Source organism: Spea bombifrons, chromosome 7, assembly GCF_027358695.1.
Source record: "Spea bombifrons isolate aSpeBom1 chromosome 7, aSpeBom1.2.pri, whole genome shotgun sequence".
Classification (NCBI taxonomy): Eukaryota; Metazoa; Chordata; class Amphibia; order Anura; family Pelobatidae; genus Spea; species Spea bombifrons.
The window spans coordinates 43720879-43741689 of record NC_071093.1 but is presented as its reverse complement, the minus strand read 5'-3'; the positions used below and the strand labels follow the sequence as shown (position 1 = coordinate 43741689).

The following is a 20811-nucleotide window of genomic DNA, read 5'->3' as shown; positions in this document are numbered from 1 at the left end:
ATAAGTTCAAAGCTGAGTTCTAAAAAGGAACATTTAAAAAAAATACATATTTTTTTACGTTGTATAATTTGTATTTATTTATTCTTTACCTGTTCTTATGTTGTGGATGAATTATTTTAAATTGGCCAATCAAAGGAAATTAGTTTAAATTGTTTAATAAGAAGCTAAGGAAACACCCAGAGAAAATGTAAAAAAAAAAAAAAAAAAAGTAAACAAATACTCTTTATATGGTTTTTTAATTATTTTAAACCAGAAAATATTTTTCTTTTTTATTTTAAACGTTACAACAAATATAAGTCTAAAATATTACTTTAAAAAAAAAATCAGAATTGTTTTTTTTTACACTTTTTACACTTTTTTTTGTTTACGATATGGGTGTAAACTAAAAAAAAGAGTGTAAAAAAGTGTGATTTTATACCTGTTTGTATATGAGTGTAAGATAAACAAAACAAAATAAAAAATGTGATTTCATATAAGTTGTATCTATACGGGTGTAAACTAAAAAAAAAAAAAGAATCACATGTGTTAAAGTGTGATACTTGTATGTTTATGTGTACAGGTGTACAAAAAAACAAAAAAAAGAATCACAAGTGTGAAAAAAGTGAGATTTTATATCTCTTGATGTAAACAGGTGCAAACTCAAAAAATCAAGGTGTGAAGAAGTATTATTTTGTGCCTGTTGCATGAATATGTATACGGGTGTAAACAAAAAAAAACACTAATGTAAACAAAGTAAGATTATTTATCTCCAGTAAGTAAATGCATCAAGGTGTAAATAAAAAAAGGTCACAAGTATCAAAACGTGTGATTTTATGACTGTCGCATGTATATGTATACGGGTGTAAACAAAAAGTGTTAAAAAGTGTGATTTTATATCTTTACATCGTTTTCCTGCCCCCAGCAAACTGCGTGAGAAGGAACCCTGCGAATTTTGGTCCATCTATCAGTCATTCCGCTCATTACGCCTCCGTGGTTTGTCGTTCCATGTTCTTCTCATTCTTCCATTTTGGTTTCTCTGTGTACCCGCGCTCCGGCACATGATTTCAGAGTGACAGCTGCCTCCGTCACCTGTTCCTGCGCAGACAGACTCAGCTGTGTGGCCATCCCAATGATTTCAAGCCATCCAATGGCTGAAAAAGAGAACTCATCGCATTTGTGCTTTCCAGCTGCCCAATTTCTAAACAAACATTGACTCGGTTACACAACTAAAGCCGTCCGGCCCTCATCACATCCACCTTCTCCCACGGTAATGTATTTTCCCAGGTTTATAAACAATCGACAACAAACAAATCTACTTAATTTCCACGGCTCCAGACAAAAGAGAACCTCCCAACGTAGGCTACCTGGAGCTGGGGAAGTGGCTTCACGTAGGCCATGCGTAGGCGATGGCCCCAGAAAGCGTTTAGTGGGGGGAACTGGGAATTTGGTGGAGATCAGCCAGACATGGGCAGGGATTGGTCGTTGCCACGCACCGCTCCCCTGCCTGAAGAATGAAGAAACTGACCAGTGGTCTTCTGACCTGGAGACACAGAAGCAGAGCTTCCCCAGGAGACTCCGGGTCAAACCTAGAAAGTTCCCAGGTATGACGTGATACCTGGGCACCACCGGGTAAAGCTTTGTGCCCCTTACGGGAAATCTGAGACCCGGAATTATTCACAGCTATCACAAAATAACACCTCATAAGAGACCTCCGAGGAAAACCCCTTGCTCATTTTTTTGTTTGTTGCCAACACTCCAAAGCAGATTCAAAGAAAAACATTGCCAACTAATCCCATTTAATATATTAAATGAATTAAATAGAACAGCCTCCCAGCAGAGGTGGTAGAGGGTAATACAGTGAGGGGATTAAACATGTATGGGATAGACATACGGCTCCTGAATCTAAGACGAGACCAACGACTCGCAGCTCAGCGATGTCTTATGTCCCGAGTCAGGCGTTGGACTTGAGCCAAAGTCAGTTCCCCCGGCACTAATCCTAATTAAACGTATCGTATATCACCTCCCTAAAATGATGAATTAAAGGGTAAAAAAATCCTCACAGCCCACCATGACCCTCAATCGCGGCTGCCTACAAGGTGAGCTGTGATAAGACAAGAGGAAGCGGTGAGAGTTAGGCTGAACGGCAAGTCCAGGGCTGATATCAGCGTCCCGATTAGATACCGGCAGCGTCTCAATGCGCTTTTCTTCCTCCTTATCGGGCTAATGATTGTTCAGCGTTCTGCCCTCGCTCCGACACAATGGCAGGATCACCGAGAGAGCTGCCCAGGGCTGAACAAACATCTGGGGGGTTTGTTTCATTAACAGCTTTTCTTATAATTTCTTTCCTGTTCTAAAGACATTTCTAGGGAAGCCTATTGAGCCGGCGTGCCCCCCAGGGAGACGCGATTCATTCTACCTAGTTTGATGTGCCAGAGGGTAGATTGTAAGCTCACGTGAGCGAGGCTCTCGTCCTCTGTACTGGTGTGTCTTAACGTTATTGTTATTTGTATTTTATCAATTTTGTATAATTTTATACTTTGGCAAAGTATAAAAAAATTATAGGTGAACTGCAGAAAAAAAAGCAAGATATTTCACCTGTTTCCATGGTAACTCCCATAGGAGCCTTGACCAGGGCAAACGTGGGCAAAAATAGGCAGTGAAAACAACCTCCCAAAAGTCCCCCCCCCGGCTGATTTTTCTCACCCAGCTTTAATGAGGGGTCTCATAATAATGTTAGTTGATGGATAGTAATACAGGAATCGGTCAGTGACTGCCACAAAGCAAAACCGCACTGCTGTGCTTTCACTCGGGAATTAGGCACACAGCACAGTCATAAAGAAAACCGCTATTTCGAAAACATGGCAAATGAAGCGTTTGGCAAGAATGGATATCGTCCTATCAAAATCATTTTACTTTTCAAATCTCACAGGTGCATCGAGGCTTTTCGAGACGATTTTACGTGATGACCTAAAAGCCGGACGTAGGCTTTGGAGTATCTGGGCCGGAGACGACGCGTTCCATGTATGTCCACAAGGGGGCCTCGTCTAGCCAAGTTACCCAAGACTATAGCTTTAGATGCCCTTGGCTAAGCCACATAAATTGCACGAGAATATTAGCCTACAACCCACAAACAGTCTGCATGACCTTATAGGCTGGCTTCATTAATTAAAAAAGAGAATTTTCGATTCAGGTAAATTTTTATTAAAAAGGGAGTCTAAAATATGGGTTTCCATTGGATTTTCATGGAAGGTCAAGTTCGGACTGGCCATTTGGCACATGGGGCAAATCCCTGGAGGGTTGCTGGACGTCAACCCTCCATACTCACCCGATCTGCCTCTCCCGGGGCAGCAGGGGACCACCAGCTGGAGAGCATAAAAATTTAACATATGACATCATATCCAGCCACACTTATGTCATTAGGTGGCCGCCGGCCTTAAAGCGCGAGAGCCGCCTCGTTATCCCCAGTCCGGCCCTGGGAAAGGCCCTCGCTCGCTTTGTAGGCAAAGACCGATTTAACAGAATGAAATTGTCTATAAAAAAAAGTAACATCTGCACCAAGAGCCATTAAATCTGAAATTCTGCAATCTGCATTGGATCCAAACCGAGGGAGACTTTCAAATTGTCCAACGCGGTAAATAAAAAAATAATGATATTTGTTGTCTAAAGTTTATGAATTCCGATCTATAACTCGCGATTTCAATGAAGTTCTAGAATTACCGAAAGACGAAGTTCGGGTCACCGAGTCCCCAACAAACCGGGCAAAAAAAAAGGCTTCATACGAAGAAAAGCGCATCGAGCGCCAGCCATCTGACACTCGGGGAAACCATTCTTTTTGTCTGCTTTATTTCTATTTTGGCCGTATTGCAAACCCTCGCCCCTTTTTTTTTTTTCAGTCTGGCCAGCAGCCCAGGGGTTAACAGCTTTGCAAAACAGGGGCCACAGCGACAGCTGCAGGTGAAGTCTTCCATGAGATGAACTCATCGAACAACTGTTGGGAATAAGTTTTATTCCAGCGGCAGCCGTCCATAAATGAAGAGCGAGTCGCTGTCCCCCCCCCCCGGGGAGAAATGGTCACGTAACCGTTTTACCCCCCCCCTCCGCAGAACAGGATCCACGGAATACGGAGACAAAGTAGGTACATTAGGGGCACCTGGTCATTTTTTAGTTGTCTTCTAAGGCTGTTATGTAGCAGATTAGGTCTGCTTGGCGGCTCAAAGTGAGCATTGCTGGAGGAGGGAAGCTGCAGCTGCAGCTTCTACCTTAGGTAAGTGCTTTTCATTTTAATATGCGTTCTTTTCCACTAAACTGCCCCTTTAAGAAAAAGAAATAAAAGCAGTCAATTAAAAAAAAAGGAGAAGAGCGCTACTACCATTACAACAAAAACAATATAAAAAACAATATTTTAATACGGGCGTATTTTCCGTGTTGACACTCTACAGCTGTATTTTTTTTAACATGTACCAGAATTTCATCTTTTTCATTTTTCAAATCCGAGGCCCTAACCCAAGACCGCAAGAATGTACGGAGCGGCCAAATAATCAGGCAACGTCGCCCCCTAGTGCCAGAAACAGCAGCGGGGGGAACGTTCTTCACTCAAGAACCGTAGGTTCTACGCAGTCATTACTTCTTTACTTGAGTGCAATGATAATGTTCTAGGACTTTGAGGCCCTCTTCTGAGACCCAAACTCACTAAATCATTTAGAATGAGGTTTTTTTGTCCACAGTCTTCACAGATGCTATAATACCCCAATGTTACTGTTTTTCAGGCACTCACGCGCAAGCACGATTACTCGGTGTGACATGTTTGTAACTGTTGATCCATCAATGAGGTTAATATTTCAGTAATATTACCGTATGTCCTGTATGTTTATGTATTATTTTCAAGCAATGTGATTTTACTAATTAATGCAATATTTTTTAATTTAAAAGTACTTAAAAAAATGAGATTTTCAAACAATTCCAGGTGACAAAAACCTGGTTTTATCTCATTTTGTTCCAATAAACTCCCTTTATCTGCAGACCTGGAGCCGCCGTCGCTGTCAGTCATGTGATATTTTGGGTGACTTTCCCGGCTCAAACACCGCACTGAGCTGATGCTTTATGGCCATGCTAATGAAGTCTGTTCCTCCATAGACTTTCAGTCAGGAGTGTGTGGTTGGGTGATTAAGACTCAGCCATTCTATTGTCCCCCACAAGCAGTATAATGAGGAGTCAGGGGGGGTTGTAAAATAGATTGGGGGTCAGTTAACAGGGCGAGAACTCATATAAATGGCTTCTATGTATGAAATAACGGATGTATCCTTGTGTAGAAGCAACATCTACAAAGCTAACTTGGATATCACCGAAGACAATCACAAAATTAGAATAAACAATTTTAGGCCGACCCGCGGGAATCCTCGTCATGCCCACAACGCCTGAAGAACATGCGGGGTAAAGCTGTCCCTGGAATCTCGCAGTTATTCCCTCTCGTGTGTGAAGCTATTGCCTGGAATTCCCTGCCGGCGCTATTTAGTGGCATGAAATCAGCTCTTTAACTGGCAGGGACATGTGTCACACGAGGGGTCCCCAGTGCCCCGTTCACCTGCTGCTCGGGAAAGTTTCCCTCGGTTTTTTTTGTGTGTGTTTTTGGAAACCAGATGTCCAGGGAGAGTTAGCGTGCGTACGGACCTGTATAAAAATATTACTTCTGGAAAAAACAAGAATAGATTATTTTGGTAGAATTTTAATCTACGAAGCACGTAGGGTCCACAGAAGAACATCACAGGCGCCATGTTTTTTAAAAAATTGTACTTCTGCGCCACGTTGGCGAAATATGAGAATAAAAAGTTTCAATTTTAAATTACCTTTATTCATTTGATTTAAAAAAAACCAACAGAAGAAGCGCTGATTTCGTGTATTCTGGTAATTGTTTGTCACCGAGCTTTGGTCTTTGCCAGAACCACCTACCATTTCCGGACCATACTGCTCCAACGTGGGATCAATGGAGAAAGGTCCAAAAACCAAAGGATGGGATAATATGAACTCTAAGGCCGCCATCGACAAAAAGAGTAACGCTCATAAGTCTTGTGAATCTGAACAAAGGTCCCAAGGAACCGACACAGGTGAGGAGCAGGCAATGTGTTTTGGTAATCAGCCTGCAGACCGTAAGCCGTGGTGAAAGGTACCAGTGATTATACACCTTGAACCTTCAGACTCCCGTGGTGCGGAGTTCTTACACCTCCTGGTGAATAGGTAATGCGTTCCACATGGCCAGGTGCTGAAAACGTTCTAGATGTCAGAAGACGCGTCCAACGCTAACATTAAAGGGTCAGATCAGGGATCAGAATACAGACGACTGGTTTTACACGTTGATGGCTGACTAATGGGGACGACCTATCAAGTGTCAAAAGCAGAGAGACCACAAAGGCATCCCATTAAGAATGGACCGTGTTGTCCAAGTGATGGCCCCATCCTACTGAAAAAGGATAGAACAGGTTCTAAAGTCACTGGGGTCCAGCGTAAGACGTATCACACTTGCCAATAAAAAGTTAATCATTGGCTTTGGAAATCTCAAAATAATAATAAAAAACACAAACTTTTTGATGTAAAAAGATTACATTTTTATGAAATTTGATTCTTATCATAGTTCGGGGCTGGATAAGGTTGTATTTTGTACCAGTTGTACCAAAAATACCGATGAGTTAACATCGCAGTGCGCCTGTAAGACTTAGATAATCCTCCTTCTCCCACAAGTCATCCGTCCCAGGCTCTATAAATTATAGTAAAGTTATTAAAACGCAGTCCGGGAGCAAAGGTCAGAAAAGTGCGGAGAGATGAGGGAAATCACCGGCCGCTTCCAGCTGATACGGATTAGACGTTTATTAGCAAAACACTTCACCCAGAATTTACCAGGGTTCTGTTAGACCTCTCCGCCACGAATCGAGCGTCGAATGACACAAAATGAACGACAAATAATACGTCCTAGGTCCGTTCTTTGGATTTTTGGAGAACGTTAAAGCTGAGATAAAGTTGAGTTAAATGTAAGAAATATGACTTAATATTATCCATAATATTAATTAGTGACTTTGTCACTTTTTCCAAATCCAATATAACTTTTTATATATTTGGTTGTCTAAGCCCCACAGGTTCCTGTCCTCATTTATTATGTTTTTCCCTAAATTTAGAACCAAATATATGGAATACTACTAAGACCTGCATTCCAGAGATGCAGAGCTCCCTGCTCTGGAGATCCGGTAAACTCTTCCTCACAGCCAATGGCTGATTAAGAACGACATTCCCAATCTCTTTACCCAAGGCCAGGTCAAGGCTTTGGAGCATTTGTTGAAAAAGCGCTCCTTGTGATCACCCCCACCTGGTAATTACTGCATCCACCACAAGATGTTCCTCACGGCTGGTTGGTCCCTCACTGTGATTCATGCCCGGAAACAATGTCATTTCCAGCTGTGAAGTAGTAAAGGTGGCCACATGGTGAGACTCAATCAGATTGTTGCTTTGTGGGACCGATAAGAGGTTTGGGTCCCTCACAATGCTGGGGCCCCGGAGCAATCGCTCCATGTAACCCACAAGCTGGTAAAATGGCAGCCAGAGATTTCGGTTGAAAGCCAAAGTCTCTGGTTGAAGGTCAGACCCTAACATCTTCTCAAACACGCTAATTTTGTCAAGGATTAATGAGGCTCTGCCTAGAAACAGTCCGTTCCATTCCACATAAGCCTCGTTTCCACTTATACAGTTCCGGAAAAAGAAAACATTAAAGCGATAAGGACTTCAACCGATTAATAATGAAGCGGTGGGCGGATGTCGAGGAAAGCCAGTCCGGGATGAGATGTTCCATACGAGGTCCTAAGTGGCCAGCCAAGTCAATCAATTTCTCACTTTCCAAATGTTTTCTGTATCCCATAGGGAAGCCATGCTTCACCGCTACCAGCACTAATGAAAACCAGCTCTTCTGATGCTTTCTAGGGCAAGAGTTCATGAATGCAACTCATAAATAATAAATTCGAAGAAGTCCACCGTGACGCCCCCTGGGTTATGAAATGCAACCGAGGCAGGAAACGCTTGACATCGCTGTCTCTTTTCACTAGGTATGAAGTTGGTTCGATACTGTGAAATTCACAGCAGATACCACATGTGGTCACCGTTAAGCCGCAATTTGTTACATTTCCAGAATTTGTCGCCCTGGCTCCTCGAACAGAACGTCGCTTGGAGGGGAGGCTTTGATTTGATGTCTACAAGTATTGTTACATGAAATAAAGAAAACGTGAATTGAAAAGAAAGAGGCCAAAAATATGCCTGACCATAATTTGGTGCAGAACTTGAGCAGTGGCAGAGGGGCTGCTGTTGTCCCCCAACCACCCCAGACCTTCCAAAAATATATCCCTGGCCTTATATATCTTATATTCTGGATAGCTATACGTCTATCCCACTTGTGTTAAACGTTCCCTAATTGGATTATCCGCCACAGCGTCTGCCGGGAACGCCGTCCACAACCCCCTCATCAAAGTACAAGTTTACATCTAAGTCTCCGACCTTCAGGCCGGGAATGTTGTCCCACTTGAAGAGGACAATTAGCTGAGGAGCCTTTCGTAGCCCTATTGTATCTGATGATAGTCTCCATATAAGCCATCTCACTGATGAAGGAATTTTTCGTCTGGGTGACAAATAAGTTATTATCCATCTCCATGACGGCCAGCGACCGCTAATGGACTCTTTAATTCGGTCATAACCGGTGACAGACTGCTCTTTCAACCAAGGACTCGAGGAGTTATCAAAGGTGACAACGCTGTCTGGTTTCCCGCTCGTTGGGAACTTCTAGACTTTACTCACTCGATATAACTTGTGGTTGTGCGAGGCTTTTAAACGATGAGTCACAGTCTGTCAGGAAGGAGTATTTCTTACCAGACTGAATGAGGTAATAGAGACAAAAGCTATCGCAAAAGCCTTAACTCTTTCCCACCGTGGGATTTTTATCCCCCCCGAAAAATCCAGAAAATCTCCGACGTAGGTAAGCGGATGGTTCCGCCAACCAAGTTCCGCGTAACTTGTAGACGTTTTAATTATATCCGTCAGAATTTTTTTTACATAAGTCCGGATCTACGATGATCGGATTCTTGGGTTCGTCGTAAGACCTCGGGGTTCACAAATCACTTTTTACAAAGCGTTAAGAAACCGCCGAGGCTCTTTTTTAACCCCCCGTCGGCGCGTAAATAACACGCGGGAGCCGTTACCGTCAGACAATGAGCGTTCTCATTCATTGACAGAATACTTAACAAAATGGAACTAGAATTTTAATTGCTAACAATCGGTAACAGCTGACGATCCGCTCTCGAGAAGCCCGTCGTGGACAGCTGGCGCGGACCTTTCTCTGCCAAACTCGCAGCGCGTTGATTTCGGAATGTGTCATTTCGACGTCTTAACGATATTCCCCGAGAAATAACGAAGAATGTGAAGCATTTTGATGACAGACGGCGGGATCTTAAAGCTCCCGAAATGGGTTCAGCAGACGAAAGCTCGCATTTCCATTCCTGCGAGTGGGCGCTGGGTCCCCTCCGTGGCCATCCTTACATATTTCATGCGGATTTGGTTTTTAAAGAAGAATCCGTTGCTTTTGGTATATAAATGGTTATTAAAATGCATTGATTGGTATAACAGGGTAAACAGGACAACGGGTAAACCTCACTGTGGTAAGCAGAGCATGCGCCTGATTACAGTAACTATATTATGTTGATTTTCTTTTTTTCAAAATGTGGTAATAAACAAACAGCCGTGCGAAGGGTTAAAATCTCCAATTTGGGGGAAAATTGCTAAAAATGGGAAAAAAAACTCTAGATGGGAACACCTGGGAACTTTTTGGCTCTGGCTACATGGAGCCCCCTTGCGAGGTGGTGGCAGGAGGTCCCGGTGGCGTTGCAGGGTAGACCCGCTGGCGTTGTAGGGTATGCCCGCTGGTGGGAGACATGTTTTTTTGTTGATGGGGAAGTGGTGGGGAGTTGGGGTGACGCCAGGGGTCCACCTGTAATAGAGGGGGTAACAGGTGGGACGTGGTTAGGGGGGGCTGGGGTCATCTGCTGTGTGATGTATTAAAGCAGAATGTTGGGATGACATCATATCGCAGAGCTCAGCTTCGATACATCGCAGGAGAGCCGAGATCGAGGTCTGCACTGCAAATCCGGCCCAAGATGCCAACCGCCCACAAAAGCAACTTGGCAGGACAGGGCCTGAATAGTGTGACTGTCTGGCTTAAAGCAGGATACTTGGGAGGTATATCATAACAAAATGCACATCGCAGGAGCTGCATCCTAACATCCCAACAAAGCCATTTTCTGCTGTCTCTATACACATTATTGGGGCTGTAGAACACCGTCACACACTCATACCCAGCAAGGATTCTCCTGGAGAAGAAGGACAGTTGGTAGCTATTGCTGCCGTTCCTGCCTGCGGCCCTGCAGTTCCGGCCTCCAGGCGGCGCTGTCAGAGTGTCAAAGAATACCCCTCAGCCCCTCAGCCCCTCAGCCCCTCAGCCCCTCAGCCCCTCAGCCCCTCAGCCCCTCAGCCCCTCAGCCCCTCAGCCCCTCAGCCCCTCAGCCCCTCAGCCCCTCAGCCGCAGTTACGTTATATTCACCCCATCCTATGACTTGACTCCATCACTGTATATACCTACACCGTCACCTGTTGCCAGGCAACCCTCGGACGCGGATGTGCGTCGCGCCTCGGAAGCGGAAGTGAACTGCGCGCGAACCTTTTGCTATCTGGTCGGCAGGCGTGAGCGGAGCCGGGAAACCGGGGGGCGCTGCAGCGGGGCAAGGGTGAATAGGGGCAGCAGGTACATGCCAGGGGCTAATAGCCCACAGAATAACACATCATACATGTTCCCAGGCAGCCTGCGGGCGTGTAGAGTAGTACTGTGTACAAATATACGCAATTATTAGTGTTCGTCAATATACATGTTTGTAAATAAATATATATACACATAAGAATGTTTGTCTATATGTAAGTATGTAAATATTAGCGTTTCTGTGTTTATATCTATATATATATAAACATATATGTGTGTCTATACAAATATATAATATGTGATATATATAACATATACACATAGGTATAGTGTGATATGTGCGTTGCGCACGCACAGGGGGGCGTTGCTGTAGGTCGAAGTATCTCTTGATCTATACTTTCACTTACATTTCCCCGGAAACCAGCGGACGGCGTCGGGTCTGTAACCCTTTCCTGGGCTGTATTTCATGCCCTCTGTAGTTTCTTTTTTTTTTTTATTTTATTTAAAAAAGTAACTGTTTTCATTCATTTTTCTCCTCTCCTCAGGCCTTCATCGCAGCGATCATGAGATCGGGAGCCGAGTGTTTGTGCGAGGGGAGCAGCTCTCTCGAGCCGACACTTCGTGATGAGAGCGTGATTGTCATTAGCGACGACGAGGGTGACGTTACCCTCGGGCTGGGAAATTCGGTGTTGTTGATTGAAGACGCTGGAGGTAGGTGTAGGTGTAGGTGTCGGGGTTGTACTCCAGTACCTGTTTGTTTTGCCTGAGACGGAGATTGACCTTTAACCCCATCTGTATTTAAATGTCCTCTCCAGACCTATTTTCGTGTCGGATCCGTATCGTTGTCTATTTTCCTTTTGGCTCAAATGTATTTTACTGAATTCTATCTGCGCATGAACTGAAATAGGGTGCTTCTGCACACGTCCCGGAGGTAAGCTCCCTGCTTTTATTAGAGGCAGCGGCTAAGTGAAAGACTGAAGAATATGGACCACCAAAATGCATTTGAAAATATCGGGGACTGTCCCTTTAAGGAGGGTTCAAGAGGTATATTCCCTGCACCTTTTGGGTTTGTAAGATTATTATTTTCATGTTTTCCTCCCTCTGTGATTATTTATATGCAATAACTTGCTTTAGGATGATAGGGTAGCCCAGAAACAAGAGCTGTATAGATGCGACTCGTGGAAGGACTATGACTCTATACCAGGCACTGGAACCCCCAGACCTGCACAGACTCACAGATCTCCTGTAAGCTTTGCTTCTTATCATAACACACTTCTCCCCCCCCCCCAGAGGAGTCTTTTGTTCACGAGAAGAAGACTGAAGAGGTCCTCGATGAGGAACTGGCCATCACATTCAGCAAACGGGCTAAGGTGATGCCTCATGCGCGATACGACTGCACGACGCACCAGTTCACGTAAGCAGATCGAGGCTCCCGGGTTTGCGCGATGTCGGTTTGGACAGCGCAGAAAACATTTTAACGTTGTGGCTTTGTGTTTTATAGACGGGCTGAACGAGAGACTCAAGTCCCGTTAGATACGAATGCTACCGCCTGCTCAGAATGTTACTGCTATCTCTGTGACAAGCAATCCTCCGAGGTAATATCACTACGTAGTGGATGAATCTTGCTCTGTCCGAACAAACTGGTGTTAGCCTTCTTTTCAGTTGGCGCTTTTCTTGTGTTCAGCGCCAAAGCGAACTACCCTGCTGCGCAGTGAGGGGTTGGTGTCGTTTCAGAAGTGCGTAGGGTCATGATGGTCCTTTTAAAGAAGATATAGATTCTTGTACATAAGGCATGTGTCCATCAAGATGTCAATATTGAGCATCAGTCAGAAAACAATTGCTTTGCAAAGCTTTAAACTTATTTTGTTTAAAATGTACCCTTCATCTGAATAAAAAATATAACCCTTTGTTGCCATGGCTATATTTTGCTTCCATAGAACATAGACTTCTAGCAGATCGGCCCCCGTCTAGTCTGCCCGTTTCTCCTGCTGTAAAGACTCAAACCTCAATCAGTCGTTGGTCTCGTCTTAGATTCATGAGCCATAGACTGATCCCATGCGTGTTTAAATTCCCTGTATAAGCCTCTACCACTTGTGCTGGGAGGCCGTTCCACTTATCTACCCCCTTTTCAGTAAATAAACCAGTTGCTGCTCAACAAGTTGCACCTTGCTACTCGTTGAGCCACAAACACAGCATTGCACACGTGGATTCCCCACAGAGATCCCATTGAGTCCAGTAGCAGAACACTGGAAAAGTTGAGTCAGGTTTTGAATGATTATCCAAATGAATTATACGTCAAGAAAACAGTAAAACGTTCTAACTGCTGTGACTTCTGTTGCCGTTTGACCTTATTACTTACTTTTGTTTCCTTTTCTTACAGTGTCCATATTGGACCACCTTGTCTGCCTGCCACTGCAACGCACATAATAAGAGTAAATATTGGAAGCAACAGAGAGACTCGGCTCTGGCCGGGGTTCTAACCATATTTAATTTGGATCTCACAGAGATTGACACAGAGCTTCGAGAAGGAGGTATATCTATAAAGCCGCACCTTATGTAACGTTAGGAGCATCATACTAGATGACGATGGTATGTGCTGTATAGTAAGCACCCGACTTGAAAACATTTCCTGGGTAGGGATGCCGGTTTTCTGTGATCGTTACCCAGGACTGAGTCTAGGTCTTTCTTTTGCTCTAGGGAAGCAGTTGCAGAATTTCATTGATAGACTGTCTGCGGCGTATAAGAACTATTTAGAAGGCACGCCGGTTCCCCGGGACAGCCTTATCGAGTGCGTGTGCGCGTGTCACAGACGGAAGCTCACGCAACCATGCAACGGATGCACCGTGAATCACATGCAGGTCGTTGTCTACAGGTAACAGCCATCAAACTTTTATCATCTAGAGGGCTCCCAAACCCACCTGTTGGCAGCGGTGTCTAAACGTGTAAAGCATCAGATCCCAGGGGGGGTCCTGCTCCAGGCTTTCAGGGCTTGCCAGCATTACTGACTTTTTTTTTTTCCCCCCTCTTCATCACTTGTGGTCCTTGAAACAAGTTGGACTCCACGTGTCTTTTCTGTTCAGTCCATCTATCTTTTTTCCCCAATGCAGCATTGTGAAGACGTATTGAATACTTGGGCTGATTAGATTTAGCAAGTAAGGGTTGTTTTCTTGGCTAACGTTGGTCACTTTCCCAACAGGTACTCTCGTGTTTACCAGTTGGTGACAGAATATTTAAATAAAGCCGACAAGGAAAGTCCTAAGACCGCTGCCGTGATGCTGCTCGGCGTGGCCAGAGAGCTGACCCTCCATAAAGCCGTACCTAAGTGAGTGTGAAATTTATCACGTGTTTCCATCCGCAACGTTCCCTGTTTAGTTCCTACAAACACAGTCAGTGGGGTTATGCAAGTAAAAGGTTTTGGGGCAAAGTTTGAAAAGTGGTCCTATCGCCATAACAACCAATAGTATATCCCTGCTTGTTGAATCATCCCAATGGTGGCTATGGTAATAGACCATTTGTCAAACTTTGCACCAGAATAGTTTTCTATACATATTAGCACGGCCAGAAAAACGATTGCTGTCAGACGATACGTTTAAGGTGTATTTATTTAGGGTTTTGTTTCTCACTTGATGCTCCCTCCGTTTGCTAAATTCCTTCTGTAACGGCCTCATTATTACTTCCATTGCTTTATTTCTGGGGTGCGGTGCATTTATCCCCAGGGCTCTCCACTTAAACTTTTTTTTCTCCCCATGTCTCTTTATAGCCCCATTACGTTTAAAGATCCCAGTGAGAGCCTTAAAGAGTCCGTCGTCCTTTTAATGGCAAGGTATGTCGGAAACATCATCTGCCATTTGTGCTATGAGTAATGGAACCTGTAAAGGACCTTTTTATTGTATAAAACTACTTTTATAGCTTTTTGGTTTCTAATGTAAGCTCCGGTGTCGCCCAGAGTCATGCGTTTGAACTCATTCGAAGCGGTGCTGCCGTATTGACCGTCCATTTGGTTATTGCACGCAGGGCTACAGTGCCAGCTATCACTTTAGTCATTAATGGACATGCTGCATAGAAAATGTTCAACATAGATATTTCCATGCTGTCTTAATTAATATGCAATGGTTAACTGATTAGCCATGCGACACGCCTTATCGGTAATGGTGAAGAATCCACATCTTTTTAATGTTTGCCATTATGTGTATATGTCATAATAGAAATCTAGAATCTGTCGGCGGATCATCTCCATTCGGCCCATGTGGTCTGCTCGTTTTCCCTGCTGTAAAGTGGTCCTTGATCTCCGGGAGCCATATGCCGTGCATGTTTAAATTCCCTCGCTGTATGAATATCTACTGCTTTTGTCAGCAGGCTGTTCCACGTACCTACCACCCTCTCAGTAAAGTAAAACTTCCTTGCGTTACACTTTGCGTCTCCAGGATCGTGTCAACTCTGCAGAGGCTGCTGGTTTTGGCAGATTTTCCAAAGAATATCTATGAGAAGTTTGTGATGTTTTTCCAGTCTCTTCCGCTGCCGCCTCACTGCTACACCTTTACCAACTGGTGAGTGAACGCTGCGCCCGTCCCAAGGTTAGAAGCCTCACGCGAGAACACCAAACACATGCTTGTTACAACGCGATGTCTCTGTGCTTGCGTAATCCAGCTTTTAATGCTTATTTTTTTAATATTAAAGTTGTACATTTTAATAGAATTTTTTTTTAATCCCCCACCAGCCTGAATGTCCTCCCGTGGGATAACTTCCTTTTGACGTCCGTATTAGCAGGACAAAACTTGAGCGGTCAGCGCACAAACAAAGGCAAGAAGGAGTATCTGTGGGAAGCGTTACCTGTCGTGCAGTCCAGGGTGAAAAGGCTGGAGCGAGATAAGAGGTATGACCCCCCTGGTTTAAAGCTCTAAGCGCACAAAATGTGTGGCTATAGCTAGTTTAAATAGTGGCCGGCCACTATCATTAGTCAATGCTTGTCCGTGCCATGACCGGTGCGTTAATTAGAGCACTGTTGGTGTGTTCTTATACCGGTGCTTTTGCATGGTCGGATAATGGTTTCTCTTTAAAGGTTGTAATTAATACCCAGATATTTGCAAAGCTTAATGGTCCCTACTGAAATTGATATTAAATAATAATAATAAATAAATATGGTGTTATGCAGTTACAGGCAGCTCGTCCGATACCTGAATGCTGTGAGATGCTCCGACGTTGCTGGGTAAGTAGCACTCGCTTGTCCTGTGTAATGCGGGTCTTTTATATATTAGAAACCATAATGACCGTTAAAGCTGCCCTGTGTTTGCTTCACTCCCTGTAGATTGACCAGTTTAAGGCAGAAGACCTGCTTCTATATGTGCAAGTACGGGGACTTCACAAACGCAGGATATTCTTTGTTGTATATGAAAGGCATGCCGAGTAACATTGCCCTCCGGCTCACTCCGGCTCAATTTGAACTCTACCTGACCATGTTCAGAACAAGCAGCTGCCCCCCGGGGGATGATCTCGAAGGGTGCGATGTATGGAGAACCTGTGGAGGTGAGTTACAGGAGTTTATTATCTAAACCATGAGCTGTTATTACATGAACTGCGTCTCTTCTCGACTTTACTGCGCCTTCCGAAGGACCAACAACAACTTTCTGTTTCAAGAAGGACAAAGAGGGATTCCCTTTGCCAGGGCGAATGATTTAGTGCATAGTAAAGCTTTGTAGTATAATCATGTAGAATAGGGTTATTGCTTAATTTCGACAAGGGTTAAAGTCTATTTAACCCTTGTCTTGCCTTTGCTATATATATATATATAATATATACACTTCTGCAAGGATTTTCCCCAATGTCTTGATTTCACCAAGTACTGTTACATACATTGAAATCTGTGCTGCACTAGATATTTTGTGATTGGTGCGTTGCTTGTATACCACGTTATTTAGGTGATACGATGATGAATTACTGTAATCATGTTTGAGTATTTTTACAGGCACTCCGATGAAGAAGGGAATTCTAGTGCGCTGCGCTCTCCGAGTTCTTTATTGCAATCATTTGCTGTCTCAAGAGGTAAGCATTCGCTTTTTCAACTATATATATATATATAATTTTTTAAAAATGGATTGAAGAACAGATGTGCAAAAATGTAACGCTATCGTCTCATTCCTGTGTATCTCCTGCCTCCTGCTGGTCATGTGATGTAATTGTGTGTGAATTATGTGTGTGTATGTGTGTATATATATATATATATATATATATATATATATATATATATATATATATATATATATATATAAAATATAAATTCTTCTGCAACTGATGCAGCAGGTTACTTTTTCAGCTAACATATTTTATGTATAACAAATATGGGAGATATACAGATTATAAGCATTTTATACAGTTCCTAGGCCAACCTACTTCCTAGGAGTGTTGTAACTGGTATACAGATTAAAAGAAAGGAGAACTGACAATTTAAGATGTTTCCATGTGCAAATTATCGGTAGTTAAAGTAATAATAAAATGTAATATTTATATATTAAAATGTAAAAAAAGACTGATAACTCAATCAATCTCATAGGCATTCGCAGTTCATTATATTTTTGTCCGCTTGAGTAGCTGCATCAGGTTTTTTTTTTTCTTATTTTTCCGCAGCCAAGATGTTGGGGTGCTTTAATCCGCACTTGGTGTACGAGTGATTGCCTGAACTCAGAAGGGAAGCTTGTTCCCCTTTACTTATCGGAACCAGATCAGACCTTTCAAAGAGTAAGTTTCACCTCCGCCTGGGTGTTCCTGGGTCTTATTTACGGCTTCATATCGCAGGATTATGCTCCTTTCACCATTGAGTAAGACTAGTTAAGACTTTTGGGGGTCCTGGAGGGGGGCTGGGGACCGCATTGAACAATAATACATAATGGCAGTGGGTTCCGTTTAATGAACTGCCTGACATCCTTTAAAGTTTGAGAAATGGCGCATGTATTAATGACAAGGTCCACCCTGTTACTGTATATAACGTTATATGTCACAGAGCCATGAGTTACGCAATATGTTGCTCTATCACCCCCCCCCCCCCCGCCTCCTGTATAACGTGTTCTTCTTTCTTTATCTGCACAGATGGTTTTGCAAATGTCGTGTTCCATCTTGGAGGAGCTGCGCCAACAGACACATGCCCATTTGCCTGACCCATTTCATAAAGTAGGTTATTGAAGTTTTTCCATGAACTAAAGTCTCGTGTAAATTCTGTAAGGTTCCAAATCCACCTTTAAAAAGGCTGCATTAGATAAATCTGCAACCACGTGTACAGATGGTCCGGCTTTTAGTGATGACCTTACGGTTACTCCTCTGAGCCGGGCTCCTCTTTACCTAATATATCGGTTCATCTTACTCCATCAGGTCCAGTTTTATCAGACCCTTTCAATGTATAGACTACTATTAGATTTAGAGTTATTGATGCTCATCTTACAATCTTATGTTATCGGCGCTGTTGTAAGTTGTTTGGAATCACCGCGTGGCTCCTTGTGCCGATTATTCTCCATTTCCAATTGGTGCGTTATGTTATGTTAAGTCCGCTTGTGCGTGTAAGCATACTTTGAATCGGTATATGTTTGTGGGTCTCCCGCTCTGTGTAACGGACGCCATGTTGTGTATCCCTTGCAGGCTCCCTATATTGCAGAGCTGATCCTCGTGGTCCAGGCTGTCGTTCAGTTTATGATGAGCTCTACAGCACCTTTCCAAGCCATTCTGCAACTCTTCTTTGCTTTTGGAGTAAGCGTAAACATAAGTCGCTGTCGTCGTCTTCCGCTCAGATATATACCACCGTATCGCATTAAACGGAGGGAACACTTTCACAAGTGCCTGCGCAAAGCCACTGAAACAAGATTGTAAAATACATTTCAGTTAGCCTTAAGACTTTTCACAACTAAACAACCAAATTATAAATGAACCCAACCTAGCAGACAAACCCCCGACTCCTTATCACACTGCCTGTTGTAAACAGTAGAATGACCACATGACTGACATGACTGGGGGTTATATTACTGTATACAGCGCTGGGGGGTTATTACTGTATACAGCGCTTGGCGGGGGTTATTACTGTATACAGCACTTGGGGTTATTACTGTATACAGCGCTGGGGGGGCTTATATTACTGAATACAGCACTTGGTGTTATTACTGTATACAGCGCTTGGGGGGGTTGTTGCTGTAAACAGCGCTGGAGGGGTTATAATTAAGGTGAAAATATTTTTTTCCATGGGACTTCCTATTTAAAGCATTTTTCAAAAGCATTTTAAAGGTAGCCTCTCTAATAATCTATTCAATATTTTTCCTAACTTGCTTTATAAATATTTAAAGGGACCGTCCGGGGTCTTGTGTTTTCAGAGCCCTGCCAGGTTTTCTGTTGCTGTCCCCCCCTGACGCTATGTACACACTTTTGGAGGTCCGCGCCTAATGCGTTCTCCAAACCCTACTATGTGAAAGTTACAATGTACAGCAAAGCAACACAACAACACAACCGTCCATGTGTTAACTTTGCCTTTGTGTTTTCCTTTAGAGGAACGTCTGGGCCCTGTATCTTCTTCTCGAGGGAATCAGCCCCATGGAAGCCCTGCTGCGTAGCTTTATAAACAGCATTAACAAGGAGATGCGTGAAGCAGAGCAGCGCGTGATCACAGAGTATGCGCCTTTTACCTGCGTTCCCTGTACTTCTTAATATTCCTCGCCATATCGGAGATATCAGTCGATACCCATCAGCCGCAGCTTCGTACGCTAACATTAACCTCGTATAATTCTTTCTCCTCCCGTTTTCTCCTCGATAGATTGCAGAAATACGGCGCTGCCTACGCGTCCCAACTGATAGCTCTGTTTTTAATGCATAGCAGCGAGGCCGTCCGCACCGTTGGCTTCCACATCATTGATATAATCCTGAAGAACATAACCACGTGAGTACGAGAGACTGAAAAAACGTCACTCTCTGTCATTTGTAGTTTCTCTGTATGCGAGACGGCGCTTTTAGGCAAAGATAAGTCTTACGTATTGTAACGGGACTTCTTTTCTATTCCCAGATTGTCTTGGTCTTCGCAGGTTGCCAGTTACTTGATGAACAGGGTAAGTCGAGCAGAAAACGTTATCGGCTCAGACTACTGGATTTACCGCAAAGTCCTAAATTCAGCTGCTGTCCTCGATGGCCACCCTCCTACCCCCTCTACAAATGGAGCCTTGTGTCCTGAGACTCACTTTTATGTTAAAAGCTGAATTTATCGGGCCACCCTTTTTTCTTTTTCTTTTCTTTTTTGACCTAATTTGCCGTCTTTTTTCTTTTTTTCTCTCTCCAGGTGCTCGGTACTCAGGTTTTTTCCAATGCCGCAGAGCTGCAGACGCTGAAAACCAAAATCGGAAGGTTATCGGCAAAGTCTTAACGTCCCGCTTCGCCGGAAACGCGTGACGAGGACACTTGTGTTTTTAAGAGAAACAAAGCCAAAACCACTTGTTTCTAAATGCACTTTTAAAAGAGAGCGTATACTTTTTTTTTTATATAAAGAATTAGATTGCCAAGGGGTGGAAATCCATCGGACTCTTTCTAGTCTGATCACCCAGAAGGCGGCTCTGCTGCCTGATTCCGAGCTGTCTACACACTCGTGCCTCTCGTACGCTCGCGTACAATTCATGCCAAATCTATTGTAAAGCAGCGTAAAGAGAAGTTTACATTTTTTTTCTTGTTTTCTTACAAGTGTCTTCTAAAAATCTCTGTGATGAACGCCACGTTCCGTCGGCATTCGCCAAAGTCGGCGGTAGAAATGTAATACGCGAAAAAAGAACAGTCGCCTCTTCGGAGGGCTTCCCTATATAATAAGCAGATATTATTGAATTAGACCCCTGGGGGGGCGATGCCTCTAGAATGTATACATTTTGGTTTATAGGGCCAACCCAGTCATAATGTTCCTAAAAGTCAGTGATGGCTAAAAATGACCTTTACCATCTACCTCGGTAATCCGGCACCAGCAGGGTTTTTTTTTTTTTTTAAACAGAAAAACAATCTGCTTGTGTAAGGATCGCAGCCGATCGTTTGCTCTGTCTGTGCGGTTCGTTGATGTTTCT

At 43.6% G+C, this 20811-nt stretch overlaps 1 protein-coding gene across 1 annotated transcript; it reads left to right on the top strand.

Moving 5' to 3' along the window:
* The first annotated feature begins 2047 nt into the window (after positions 1 to 2047).
* Positions 2048 to 20389, top strand: LOC128502268 (uncharacterized). Its single transcript, XM_053472028.1, has 23 exons — positions 2048 to 2075; positions 5916 to 6080; positions 7143 to 7211; positions 8712 to 8749; positions 11296 to 11461; positions 12041 to 12164; positions 12252 to 12345; positions 13131 to 13281; positions 13448 to 13622; positions 13947 to 14072; positions 14511 to 14573; positions 15175 to 15297; positions 15468 to 15623; positions 15903 to 15956; positions 16056 to 16273; positions 16713 to 16789; positions 17372 to 17482; positions 17831 to 17911; positions 18374 to 18481; positions 19268 to 19389; positions 19533 to 19655; positions 19779 to 19821; positions 20049 to 20389. The coding sequence occupies exons 1-23, from the start codon at positions 2048 to 2050 to the stop codon at positions 20130 to 20132; spliced, it is 2499 nt and encodes an 832-aa protein (XP_053328003.1). The 3' UTR covers positions 20133 to 20389.
* The last annotated feature ends 422 nt before the right edge of the window (positions 20390 to 20811 follow it).